This window comes from Myotis nattereri (assembly GCF_964212035.1).
Source record: "Myotis nattereri genome assembly, chromosome: 12".
Taxonomy (NCBI): Eukaryota; Metazoa; Chordata; class Mammalia; order Chiroptera; family Vespertilionidae; genus Myotis; species Myotis nattereri.
Window position 1 is genome coordinate 82,332,998 of NC_138087.1, and position 12,476 is coordinate 82,345,473.

At 63.7% G+C, this 12,476-nt stretch overlaps 1 protein-coding gene across 1 annotated transcript; it reads right to left on the reverse strand.

Annotated features, from left to right (window-relative positions):
- Positions 1 to 1,211: 1,211 nt before the first annotated feature.
- Positions 1,212 to 8,178, reverse strand: ARRDC1 (arrestin domain containing 1). Its single transcript, XM_081103751.1, has 8 exons — positions 7,998 to 8,178; positions 3,261 to 3,371; positions 2,814 to 2,864; positions 2,566 to 2,720; positions 2,296 to 2,478; positions 2,047 to 2,223; positions 1,523 to 1,967; positions 1,212 to 1,455 (listed from the first exon to the last, which is right to left on the reverse strand). Exons 1-8 carry the CDS (start codon positions 8,113 to 8,115, stop codon positions 1,391 to 1,393), a joined length of 1,305 nt encoding a protein of 434 aa, XP_080959877.1. The 5' UTR covers positions 8,116 to 8,178; the 3' UTR covers positions 1,212 to 1,390.
- Positions 8,179 to 12,476: the final 4,298 nt, after the last annotated feature.

Here is a 12,476-nt window from a genome sequence, read left to right on the forward strand (position 1 = left end):
TTGGGGGTCACCACAACATGAGGAACTGTATGAAAGGGTCGCGGCATTAGGAAGAGAACCACTGGTCTAGAGGCAGAGATGCGATTTGAACCCATGCGGACTTTCCTTTCGACTGAGGCTACAGCCTCTAGCAGATGTTAGATTATCCTGTTGGTGGTATACTTTGTGCTTTTCCACCCGCTTCTTGTCCTACAAATAATAATATTTGGCCGGGTGCATGGCTGCCCAATAAAGAGCACATTTCCCACAGCAAATGGTGGCCAGCGGGATGTGTGCAAAAATGATCATCTACCAGCCTGTCCCCCCAAAAGCAGGAGGGGGGCAGGCCCAGAAAGCTGGGTGAGGGGTGGAACCTGGACCAGAGAATGACAGCCACATCACCAGGCCACATCCCCACTCTGGACTGCTAAATGTTCAAGAAGTCAACTTGGTATCGGGGCTCGACCTGTCCCTTCCTAGGCCCATGAGTTTGTTATGATTAAGGTGGCAGACCCGTGGCCACCCGTCACCATATGGCAGAGCCAGACTCTGAACCCAAGCCTTCACCCCACCGCCCGTTTTCCCAAACTTGGTTCCAGGACCACTGGCAGGCGGGCAGGGCTGGGAAGGTCAGCAGATGCCCCTGGGGAAACATCTCTAGAAAACCCTGGCTCCGCTCGCGGGCTCCTCGAGTCCTAGGTGACAGCCCTTGGAAACACAGGCCGCAGGAGCAGGCCCGCGCTCCCACTTGGATGGAGGCAAGCAGCGGCCTGTCAGACGTGGCAGTAGCTCCAGCAGCAACGTGACACTTGAGGCCGAAGCTAAGGGCAAACCCGCCCCTTCGCCCCCGCGGGACCTCCTCCGGCGCCGATCTGAACGGCGCCGCCTGAACGGGTGGGTGCCGGCCGGGCCAGCCAAGGTGCGCGTACAGGAGGGACCGGTGGCCTCCGGACTAACGCCTGGGCTCCACGGGAAACCCAGCTCCCAGGGCCGGGGGAACGCGCCCGGGAGGGAGGGAGGGACCTAGGAGAAGGGGCGCGTCCCGGAGGGGCGGGGCGAGAGGGCCAGGTGCCCGGAAGGGGCGGGGCGAGAAAGGCTGGCGCCCTGGGGGCGGGGTTGAGGGTTGGGCGGGGCCTCGCCTGGGCGGGATGAGGGCGGGCCCGAGGAGGGGCCCCCAGGATGGGCCCGCGCACGTCCGGCCGCAGGAGGGCGCCCGAGAGGCCGGCCTGCGCCCGGCGCTACAAATGCAATGCTTTATTGACACCGTGTGGGTCCGGTCCAGCCGGCCCTCGGCCGGGAGAGGCCACGTGCGCGGGGGCCGCCGGGCGCATCGAGTCCTGAGAGGGCCGGGTCAGGCCGGGCGCAAAGGTCCCGTGGCAGAGGTCGGCCAGCGGGGAGAAGGCGGAGCGGGTCAGCTCCCGGGGATCAGGCCGGGGTCCGCACTGCTGCAGCTCTGCTCATAGGACGGCGGGGCCTCTGCGGGGAGAGAGAAGTCAGTGTGGGGCCCGTGCACCTCCGGCCCCGGCCCCAGGCCCTCACTCACCGCAGGGGTGGGCCCACAAGCTGTACTCCGGGGGCAGGATCAAGGTGCTGGTGGTGGGCACCGGCCCTCCAGCCCCGTCTGCGAAGTAGGGCACAGCGGCACCTGTGGAGATGCACAAGGTGGGGGGCAGAGGGCGGGAGGCGGGGCTGCCGCCCAGGGGACGGGGTTCGGGGGCGCCAGGCCCTGCACCGAGGGCGGCAGGTGGCCGCAGCTGCAAGTGGCACTTGGCGAGGAGGGAGACAGGGTCCGCCAAGTGGGGTTGGCCGGCCGTGGCCTCAGCCTCAGCCTCAGCCTCCTCCTGGGGCGGGGCCGAGGGCACCACCAAGGACTGAGCCCCAGGAGGCGGCCCGGGGCCTGGCTGCGGACTTGGCGGGGCTGGGTTCACAGCGATATGGCCGACGAAGACCGGGAGGGTCACGGAGGCTTCGGGCACCTTCAGGGAGACCTGCGAGGGATGGGTGGTGAGGGTCCAGACACCGGGCCCCCTCCCCACCCCCCACTCCCTGCCGCCCCAGCCCCAGTACCTGCAGGTAGTAGTCTACGTGGATGAGATTGCAGCCCGGCAGGGCCGACTGGGGCAGGGCGGGCACCAGGATCTGCTCCTGCCACTGCGTCCGCCTCCAGGCCTTGACTCCGGCACCCTCCACATCCGCGATGGCCCGCACGTCATAGATCCAGCGTTTGGCCTTATAGGACACTTTCTAGGGAAGGGCCAGCCTGTGAGACGGGGCAGGCCAGCGACATACCCTCCACCCTCCCATGGGGACCCTGACCTGCAGCAGACTGGCCACCACCGGGCCGGTGTCCTTGCCCGACTGGTTATCAATGTCGGCCTGCAGCCGCAGCACCTGCCCCACCACGTAGCCGCGGAGGTCGGTGCTGGCGGTGAGCACCACGCTGCCCGTCTTCACCAGCTTGTAGGAGAACTTCTTGGTGGTGGAGGCCACATTGGGTTGCTTGGGGGGAGGGGGAGGGGGGAGAGCGTTGGTGGTGTGGGCAGGCGGGGTCCCCGTGGACCCAGGGGGCCACCAGCCCACCCTCACCTCGATGTCTGGGATGCTGTTCAGGTTCAGAGGGCTCAAGATGTAGAACACACAGCTGCACTGGTGATCCTTGGAAAAACGCGGTGTGTCGATGGTGGCCCGCACCTGGTACACGATCTTCCCAAAGGGGCCCTCGAAAGACGTGGGGGCCGTGGCTGGAGAGAGAGCACAGACTGGCACCCAACTGGACCCCCTCTCCTCTCCCCCACCCACTGTCACCGCCAGGCCTGGTCAGGCTGGGCGCTCACCAGGAAGCAGGAACTGGAAGGGGAAGCTGTGCTCTCCAGTAGGCAGGCTCCCTGCGGAGACAGCAGGGAGGTGTGGGGCCGGGGCCCTCCGGAGCCCCAGGTGACACCACAGGGCCCAGGAGAGAAGCAGGCACCACAGCCAAGCAGCTTGCACCGCTCTGGCTGCTGGGGTGCCCAGCCCCCGCGCCCTGCACCCAGCAGCACAGGGCCAAGGCCTGGGCAGAGGATGGGGTCGAGAGCTTGGCTTAAACTACAGGGGCTCAGAGCTGTCCCGGAGGCTGGAGCCGCCCACATCCAGGAGAAGCTGCCCCGTCAGCAGCCCAGCCCAGAGCCTGCCAGGGAGAGAGACCCATCAGGGTGCACAGCCCTGCAGGAAGTGGGCCTGTACGGGGTTCCCAGAGGCAGATGGAAAGGGGGATGGACAGACAGGCTCCCAGGCGGACGCACCTTTGTCAGCCAGCGACAGAGCACTGTTGACGTAGCCCTCCTCCGTCACCCACGCTGTGTCGTTGGCCTTGGTGGAGACCCTGCAGGAGCCTGTGCAGCTCACCCGAATCGCTGCAAGAAGGGGGACGGGGTGAGCCCAGCCGCCGCCGGCCTGGCCCCTCCCTGCCCCCAGCACAGGCATTCAAACAGGGCTGGCAGCCCCACCCCCACCCCAGGTGGGGCCTGAGAAGCCAGCAAAGGTTTGCCGCCTTTTAGAAGACAGCTCCTGCCCCTCCCCCAGCTGGGGGTGCTCACAGGGCGCCAGGGTGGTGAGGCGCAAGGGACACCTGTGCTGCTGCCCCCAGGATCAGCCAGAGGACACGCCTGGGCCCACCAGCCTGTGAGCACCCGGCTCCCAGAGGGGATGCGTGGGACATGAATGCGGAACAGAGGCCCGTGGGGCTGGTGACCGCTGACCCGGCCTTCACGCTCTCACAGGCGAGTCAGTTAGACAGGGAAGCACCCTGCGCGCTCCAGGGAGCCAGCGGCCGGCCTCACACTGCAGGAATGTGGTCAGACCCGCCTGGGCAGAGAAGGCACACAATGGCGGGTGCGGCGGCCCTGACTTCCTGGGCCAGCGCTGCCCCGCATTCACAGCGGCCGGTCCCCTCCCCTACTCCCCAGCGGAAGCACCCGGACCAGGAACCCGTGGCAGCCACGGTTCCGTGGTGAGGAAGTCGGATGTCTCAGCCCAACACCTATGCTCTGAGCCCGAGAGGGGCAGAGGCACCGAGCAGGTAGAGGGGCAGAAGCTGACCGGCAGGTGGCCCTGCGGCCCCACCCTCCTCTCACGCAGGGCTGAGTCAAGGTCAAAGACCTCGGCATCTCCGGGCAGTCCCTCGCCCTTCCCTGACTCCATGTCAGGTGAGGGGAAGGTGACGCAGAGTCTGACACCTGATTGACAGAGCCCGCCCGGTGTGCCCGGGGCCTGGGCCAGGGGTCAGCCAGGCCAGCCGTGTCCACGTATCCCCAGGCTGGCCCGCCTGCGGACAGACTTCCTGTGGGTCACCCTCAGCACACAGCTCCTTCGGGACCCTGGCTCTCCCCCGCCCCCATCGGCACGGCCAGCGACCAGCCTTCGGCCTCTGTGCCGTCCCGTCTCCCCTCTGGGACCTCAGCCTGCTTTCTAATCCTCGCTCCGTCAGCCGAGCCCTCCTGGGTCCAGGCCTGGAAGTGTCCCCACCCTGAAATCTGGGGCAGCAGGGCTCCTGCCGACCCTCACAGCCCAGGAGCGGCCAGGCAGGCAGAGGGCAGGGTGGCGGACCCAGGGAAAAGCCGCCCAGCTTGAACCCTCCCGTGGACAGGGCGTGGCCCCACTTGGTCCCGCTGCCCTGGGGATGCTGGGGTCAACAGAGTATGCCCGAGGGATGCAGCGGTCCCCAGACGGCCCCGGTGCCCGCCGGGCACTGCCAAGTGACCCCAGTGGATGGCGCACGGAGCTGAAGGATCGATCTGCCCATCTCTGTCCAAATCCCCCCGACCCACGACGGTAGCTAACACCACTTAGCTCATGGGTGACTTGTTACTTAGGGTTTGCATAGTAGCAGACAAGAGGCACAGGCGTCCACTCACTGTTGTAACCTTCAGTTGGCAACTGTGTTGAGGTGGGAAACAGACGCCTTGGAGTAACCAGATGTAGGCCGAGGTGCCAGGCAGGATGGCACGGACCAGGGACCCAGCAGCTCTCAGAATCTCACACTATCTACCCAGGAGCCCCAAGCACCACAGCTCGTAACGCCAACAATTGAGGCGCAGTCCCCGGGCAAGGTGGCTGAGACCTTCCCCCGGCTTGGCCTGCACCCCAGAGTTCAGGTGAAGAGCTGTGGGGGCACCGCACCCCAGAAAAAGAACCGGTATCAAAGTGAACCTTGGTTACCCCCGAGGGCCCAAGCGCTGCGGCCTGCCCAATGCCCAGCAAAGAGCCCCTTCTGCACACACACGGGCGCCCTTCGGGACCCTGACTGCATGAGGGAGGCCAGTCGCTGTTCCGGAGGAAACCATCCTGTTCCTTCCACCCCCTTCTCCCAGAGGATGGAGCAGAGGGATGGACACACACAGCGCGCCGTCCTGCCCCCTGGAGGAGAGCACGGGCATCGCACCAGCAGCGCCCACTGCGCAGACGCAGGCGGGGCAGGTGTGCTCCCAGCACTGAGCAGGGCTGCGCCGTCCAGGTGTGGAACGCTCAGTTGTACCAGTGCTTGGATGTATAACAGACGGCGGCACTGAACTGGCGGGTACCCCTGTTTGGATGTTTGGGGCTGCTCCAGTTCTCTAAGGAAAATCATCACGGGGCCCCGCTGGGGCAGCTCAGTGGTTGAGTGTCAACCCATGAACCAGGAGGTCAGGGTTCAATTCCTGGTCAGGGCACATGCCTGGGTTGCGGGCTCGATCCCAAGTGAGGGGCGTGCAGGAGGCAGCCGATCAATGGTTCTATCATCACTGATGTTTCTATCTCTCTCTTCCTCTCCCTTCCTCTCTGAAATCAATAAAAATATATTAGCCTTGCCCTACCTGTTTGGCTCAGTGGATAGAGCAGCGGCCTGCGAACTGAAAGGTCCCGGGTTCAATTCTGGTCAAGGGCACCTGCCCGGGGTTGTGGGGGACTTGCAGGAGGCAACCGATCAGTAATTCTCTCTCATCATGGATCTTTCTATCTCTCCCTCTTCCTTCCTCTCTGAAAGCAATAAAAATATATCAAATATATATATATTTTTTAAATCATCTTTTCTTTCCCTGCCTCTAGCCCATGAGCCACTTCTCTCTGTCCTGGCTCCAGGTCTGTCACACGAGGATGACAGCGCCCACCTCCCAGGGCTGCTATGAGAATTCACAGAGTCGGACCATTGGAAGTGGGGAGGGAGGTGTCAGACCCATGACAAGAGCTCAGTGAGCCGGTGGGGCTGGGGGCTGTCCTTCTCCATGTCTTTCCCGATGATGGGGATGGGGCTGGGGGCTGGCTGCTATCCTTCTCCATGTCCCTTCCTGGGGATGGAGATCTCCCATTGCATCACTGGCTGGCAGCAAGGGTTCAACAAGTATCATTTGAATAAAAGAAGGAAAAAGAGCCCGACCTTCCCTTCCCCGACCCAGGCCGGGCTGGGAGGAAGCCCAGCGCAGCTACAGCGCCCACACTCCCTCTGCTCCCAGGGTCACCTGACCAAACCCACCTGCTCCCCTGCCCACCCCCCACCATTCCCTCTCCCGCTCTGAGGCTCGCACTTGTACAGGTGGGACCACCAGCGGGGCTCCCCCGGCCTTCTGTGGCAGCTGTCCACGCACCCACAGCCCACCCGCCACACGAAGGCCGGGGGGGCTGTCCAGGCCAGACCAGTCCCCCACAGCTCAGGCCATCCCTCCACTGTGGTCACCAACAGCTGCTCCCTGGGCCCCGGCTACAGGAGGGTGACAGGTGGACAAGCCAGGTGATGAGCGTGGTGCAGGGGCTCGGTTGCCCCAGGGGCGAGGCTGCCCCTCCTGCCTGGGGCCCTGCACAGCACCCTCCCTCCCGCCAGGAAGCTGGCCCCATGGCACTTCTCGCCTCTGGCTTGTGCCCCAGGGAAGAACCGCATGGTCCCTACTGTGCCCCTGCCACACACACTCCCACCCAAACCCCAAACTCCCACTGGGGAGACGAGAAAGGAGGTGACAGTCTCATGGGGAGGAGACTCCACAGGCCGAACCCCTAGCGAGAGGTGAGCAGGCTACTTATACCAGCTTCTCAGACCCCCGCGGCCTCTCACTGTGGCGTGAGGGGGCAGGTGAGGCCTGTCCAGGATGGAGGCAGTGGCTGCCCAGGGGGGCTCTCAGTCTTCAGTGGGGACCAGAAGTGCTGAGCTGCCAGCCACACAGGGGTCTGGCTGAGCACCCAAGGGTGGAGGAGCACCCCAGCAGGGACACACCGCACAACCTTGTGCTCAGAGCCAGGGATCCCCCGCCCCCACCCTGAGGGTCGAGCCCTGAGAACCCACCCAGGTCCCTGTGGACACCTCGGACAGGAGAGGCCGGCACCTGTGGAGGGTGCTGGGGAGGGCAGCTGTGGCAACCTGATCCCAAAGCCCCAGGTGTGTGCACCAGCAGGGGGACAGGCCAGGAGGGCTCAGGTTCACCTCCCAGATGCCAGTGGGGCTGGGAGCCTGGGCACCCATGGGTGAGCAAGACACCCCTGTCCACAAGTACAAGCTTAGACTGGATGTAAGCAGGTGCCCGGGTGGCCCGTGGGTCCAGCTGGGAACCCGCAGACTCGGCAGTGGGACTGTCTGCACCAGGAGCCGGGGGTGTGGGAGAGAAAGCCCAGCCTCCCAGTAAGGGCCCAGCAGGTGCTGGGCAGAGTGGACCCTGGAGCCCTGGCAGGGAGGGTTGGAGGCTTGCCTGTGTCCAGGTCCCAGTGGGCTCTGCCAAAGTGGACAGGCTCCCAGCCTTCACCCGGTCGCAGAGGACAGGAAGGGCAGAAGCGGAAGACTGGGCCACCCAGGCCTCCCTGCTCTGCCCCGAACGCCGCCCGCCTCCCACCCAACACTCCCAGCACCCGGGGCACCCGAGTGGCGCCCATACGGGCCCCGGGCCGTGCTAGGGGAGAAGGGGGTGGCCCAGACTCAGCGACATCGGCAGCGCTTCCGGGAGTCCCGGCCCAGCCCCAGGAGCGAGCGCAGCCACCTGAACCCACCCCGCCCGGCCCGCCCCAAGGCGACCCGCGCCCACCTCGGAAGGGCAGAGGCGCCCCCAGGCACACGTGCACGGTCCCTGCCAGCGGCTCCCCGGGGCTGTAGACGATGCGGCCGTGGCTCAGGCGGATCTCGAAGAGCTGCACCCGCCCCATGCCGCCCGCGGGCCCGGCCGGACGGTCGCTCGCTGCTGCCCCCGCCCGCTTGCTGGCCGGCTCTGCTCTGAGCACCACACCGGTCCGACTCACCCTCGACCCCGCCCCGTCGGTCCTTCCTCCAATCCGGACACGCCGCAGGCAAGACCACGCCCCCTCCGACCAGTCCCCTTATGTGACCACACCCATATCCCCGCCCCCTCGGTGGGGACACGCCCTCGACCACGCCTTACGCTCGCGAGCCCGCCCCCCGTCTCAGCCACGCCTCCAGGCCCGCCTCCAGGTCCCGCCCCTGCCACGCCCTCTCCCTGACCCGCCCCCAAACCGGCCACGCCCCTCGTCCGCTGGGTTTTTCCTGGCCGGGTCCGCATCCCCGCTGGTCTGCGCGCGGCCCCGCTGGTCTGCGCGCGGCCCGGCCTCCGGGCCGCAGGGTCGAGGTCCGGCCGGGTCTCCTGCTGCCCCGGGAGAGTGGCCGGCTCACCTCCCGAGGAGGCGGGGCCGTGGCTCGGGCTGGGGCGGTGCAGGGTCGGGGCCTGCTTGCTGGGAAGGGTCCCTCTCCGAGCCCCGCGCGTCCTCCGCGGAAGGAGCGCTGGCGGCGGGTGTGCGTGCGCTGGAAGCGCGCGGCGGTCCTGGGGCTCAGGGTGGGGTCCCGGGAGCTGCCTGCCCGCGGAACCGGCCCTGAGTACGTGGGTGCGGGGCTGGCGTGGAGGGGGCGCGGGATGTGCGTGACTCCAGGGCGCTGAGGGACATGCTCTGATGTATCACCTCTCAAAGGCGAGGTGGAGAGTGAAGTAGCGGGGGGCGGGGGGCCGGGGGGGGGGCGTGCACGCGGGAGACGGAGGAGCCCAGGAGACAGAAGGCCGTGCCAGCTCAGAGAGCGGCAGTGGGCGCCCCTGCCCGTTAAATCTGGGGGTGCCTGGAGGAGGGCGTCGAGGTCCGCTGGGTTAACGCGGTGGCATTTTCTGAGGGAGAAAACGGGCCTAGATATAAGTTGTTTGGGGTGCGGGAGACATTCATGGGGTGCGGGAGACATTCATGACCCGCAGAGTCTGAGACGCCCACTGGGCACTTCTTCGCCTGAGGTTGGGGGACACGAAGGGCTAAAGATTTGTTACGTGCTCGTGTGTAGATGGTAACTCCCATTAGAGTTTGGGGTGAAACCCACAGAACCCTAATCTAGCCCTCCAGCGAAAGGGGAGGGACTTCCTGTTCCGCAAGGTCCTGCTGGGCCAGGTGAGGAAAGGGGGCGCTGGGAGTACTTGGGGTGGGGGGTAGGCAGGCAACGCCAGACCGGCCTGGCTTCCTAGAGCCTGGGGGTTCCAGAGCGAGCTCAGGGTGCCCAGGGGAAGAGGATTGTGGGCATCCCGGAATGCCACTCACTGCAGAAGTCAACAAGGCGGGAGGAGAGGGTGTGTTGGCTGCTGCTGAGATGGGATGAATGAGGAGAGAAAGTGGGTGGTTTTTATCTCAGGTCACCCTCTGTCCCCCACAGCTGGACCCCCATAGCCTTTATTCCGACTCCAGTGCCCACCCATCCCCTGTGCGGGGAGACTGCTCCCGGGCCCTCACACCCGCCGTCCGCACCCACGTCCTGACCCCTTTCTCTCAACAGCCCTTCCTCTCGCTCTCCTGGCACCGGCTTCCCTGGGACCTCTCCAGGTGGGTGTTTATTTCACACACCTCCCGTGCCTTTGGGTGCCCTTCTGACCACTGTGGCCACTTCTAGACCATTCCCCTGTCACCTTAAAGGCTTTGCCCGGCCGGTGTGGCTCAGTGGTTGAGCATGGACCTATGAACCAGGAGGTCACGGTACAATTCCCCATCAGGGCACATGCCCAGGTGGCAGGCTCCATCCCCACTGTGGGGCGTGCAGGAGGCAGCCAATCCATGATTCTCTCTCATCATGGATGTTTCTCTCTCCCCCTCTCCCTTCCTCTCTGAAATCAATATGTACCCAAATAAAATGTACCCAGGATTTGTTTTAATTGAGTGAGGTGGCAGACGAGAAGACTGCTCGCTTGCAAGAAGACTTTTGTGCTTGCAAAAGAGGAGGGGAAATGCCAGGGTGGCTCGGCCCCGAGCCCTTGAGTTTTCTTTGGGAAGGAGTGGGTGAGGCAGTGGAGGCTGTGAGTAAGCTCAGCGGGCTCGGTCCATGGGGGTGGTCTCCAGTGTCCAGTCCCTGGCCCTGTGGGGAGGGAGGCAGAGAGATTCTGGGGTGGTGAGTGAGTGAGATAAAGGAGGTGGGTGGGAGACGGGGCTCTGGATTGGCTGGTTTGCATGTGAAAGGTGTGGTCCCAGGAAGCTGCTTGCGGTCTCTAGGAATTCGCTCTGGGAGGCGGTCCCCCCCAAGGCAGCAGGACCCCCAGATGTCGCAGCAGCTTAAGTAAGAACACAACACCATCAACCCGTCTCTCCTTCCCACAGCTCTGCCCGGAACTCCAGCGGCTCCCTCCAATGGCTTGGTTAGTTTTTCTCAGAGATGTCTGCCAAGCCCTCCTCCCATCCCTTCTCCACGTGCGAGCGCTTTTCTCCCATCACAAGGTGGGCTCCACCCCACCATGGAAGCGGGGCTGGCCCCTGGCGTGCTGTGACTGGTGGTGCTGTGAGAGGCGATGCCACACCAGCTGCAGGGGCTCAGGAGGCCTGGCAGATGTTCATCTCGTCCCCGTGGGTGTGGGAGCTGCCACGTAACAATGCCTGCTTACCTGCTGGGGAAACCTGAGAGAGAGAGAGAGAGAGAGAGGAAGAGGGGGAGAGGGAGAGGGAGAGAGAGAGATTGCCTGGACGCCTGAGTGCCACTGGCTCAGACTTCTTGCCTCAATCACACCCAGGGACTGTGGCTGAGGGGCCCCGGCTGTGTCCGCTAGCTACTGTTGCAGAACAAACTACCCCAATTGATTACTTATTGTGACAATGAGGCTGCCCTCAGCTGGAGGCTCTTCTGTTCTGTGCGGTATCTGCTGAGAATGGAACATCCAAGACATCCCTTTTCTTAAAAAAAAAAAAAAAAAAGTTTTTTTATTGATTTCAGAAAGGAAGGGAGAGGGAGGCAGAAACATCAATGATGAGAGAGAATCATGGATCATCTGCCTCCTGCACGCCCCCGCCCCCCACTGGGAATGGAGCCCACAACCCAGGCATGTGCCCTTGACCAGAATGAAACCCAGGACCCTTCAGTCTGCAGGCTGACGCTCTAGCCACTGAGCCAAACAGACATACATGTGTGATGCCTCACCTGGGGTGGCTGGGGGAGCCCAGTGTGGTCAGGTGCCATACTGGTCAGGTGTCTTCCGTGAGGCCCCTCCCCATGGCTGGTTTGGGGTTTGCACAGCATGATGGTCTCCAGATGGTGAGACTGATGACCTGGCGGCATGTCACCAAGGTGGAGGAAGGCGAAGCTGCCCGTCCTCGGTCCTGGGCTCTGAGTCCCAGAATGTTCTATGACGGTCAGTGCATCAAAACCAAGTCACAGGACCATTTGGGTGGAGCATCGCACGCTGACAAAGAGTAAAGGAATTAGTGACAAATTCAGACAGCTGACCACACCAGCCAGCAGCAGAACCAACCAGCTGAGCCCAATCTGGATTGCAGAACCACGAGGAAGTAAATCGTTGCTGTAAGCCGGGAAGGTCTGGGGTGGTTTGTTAGGCACCCATACATAACTGGGACAGACACTGCTTTCATAGTGGCGGCACCCATTTGTAATCCCACAACAACGCGTCAGCGTTGCCTTTCCCCCATCCTCGCCTGCACTTGTTTGACTCCTTGGCGATAACCATCTGATAGGTGTGTGGTGGTATCTCATTGTTTCCGCCCTTCTTTCTGGGTGTAAAAGTCAAAGTCTTGCCAAGAGCCTATTGCTTCTCCTGCACTCCAGTCTGGGTACAATAGCCACCTCCATTTTCTTATCTTTTTTTTATTATTAAATGTGTTTCCATTGATTTTAGAGAGAGAGGAAGAGAGAGGGAGAGAGAGAAACATCCAGGCTGGTCCCCCGCCCTCCCCCCCCCCCCCGCCCCCCGCCCAATGGAGCAACAACGCAGGCATGTGCCCTGACTGGGAATTGAACAGGTGACCACTTGGTGCATAAGACGATGCTCAACCGACTGAGCCACACCAGCCGGTGGCCGCCTCCATTTTCAAACATGCCAGGAATGTCCCCAGGTCGGGCCTTTGCAGCGGTGGCTCATCCCGCTGCTGGAAGGCGCTTCCCCGAGCGCTGACAGGACTCACGCCCTCTCCTTCCACTGACTTGTCCGTCAGGCCTACTCTGCTCACCGCCTTCACCAGGACCCCATCCTCTAAAGCCGATCTACGCGTTTCCCCGGCAGCATGGATGGCCTCCCAACCGCACAGAACTC

Coding starts and splice junctions, on each gene's coding strand:
- ARRDC1 (XM_081103751.1), bottom strand. CDS start 8,115: ATGGGGCGGGTGCAGCTCTTCGAGATCCGCCTGAGCCACGGCCGCATC. Junction 2,224..2,295: donor TGGTGGCCAGTCTGCTGCAG/GTCAGGGTCCCC, acceptor GCCCTTCCCTAG/AAAGTGTCCTATAAGGCCAA. Junction 1,456..1,522: donor CTTGTGGGCCCACCCCTGCG/GTGAGTGAGGGC, acceptor CTCTCCCCGCAG/AGGCCCCGCCGTCCTATGAG.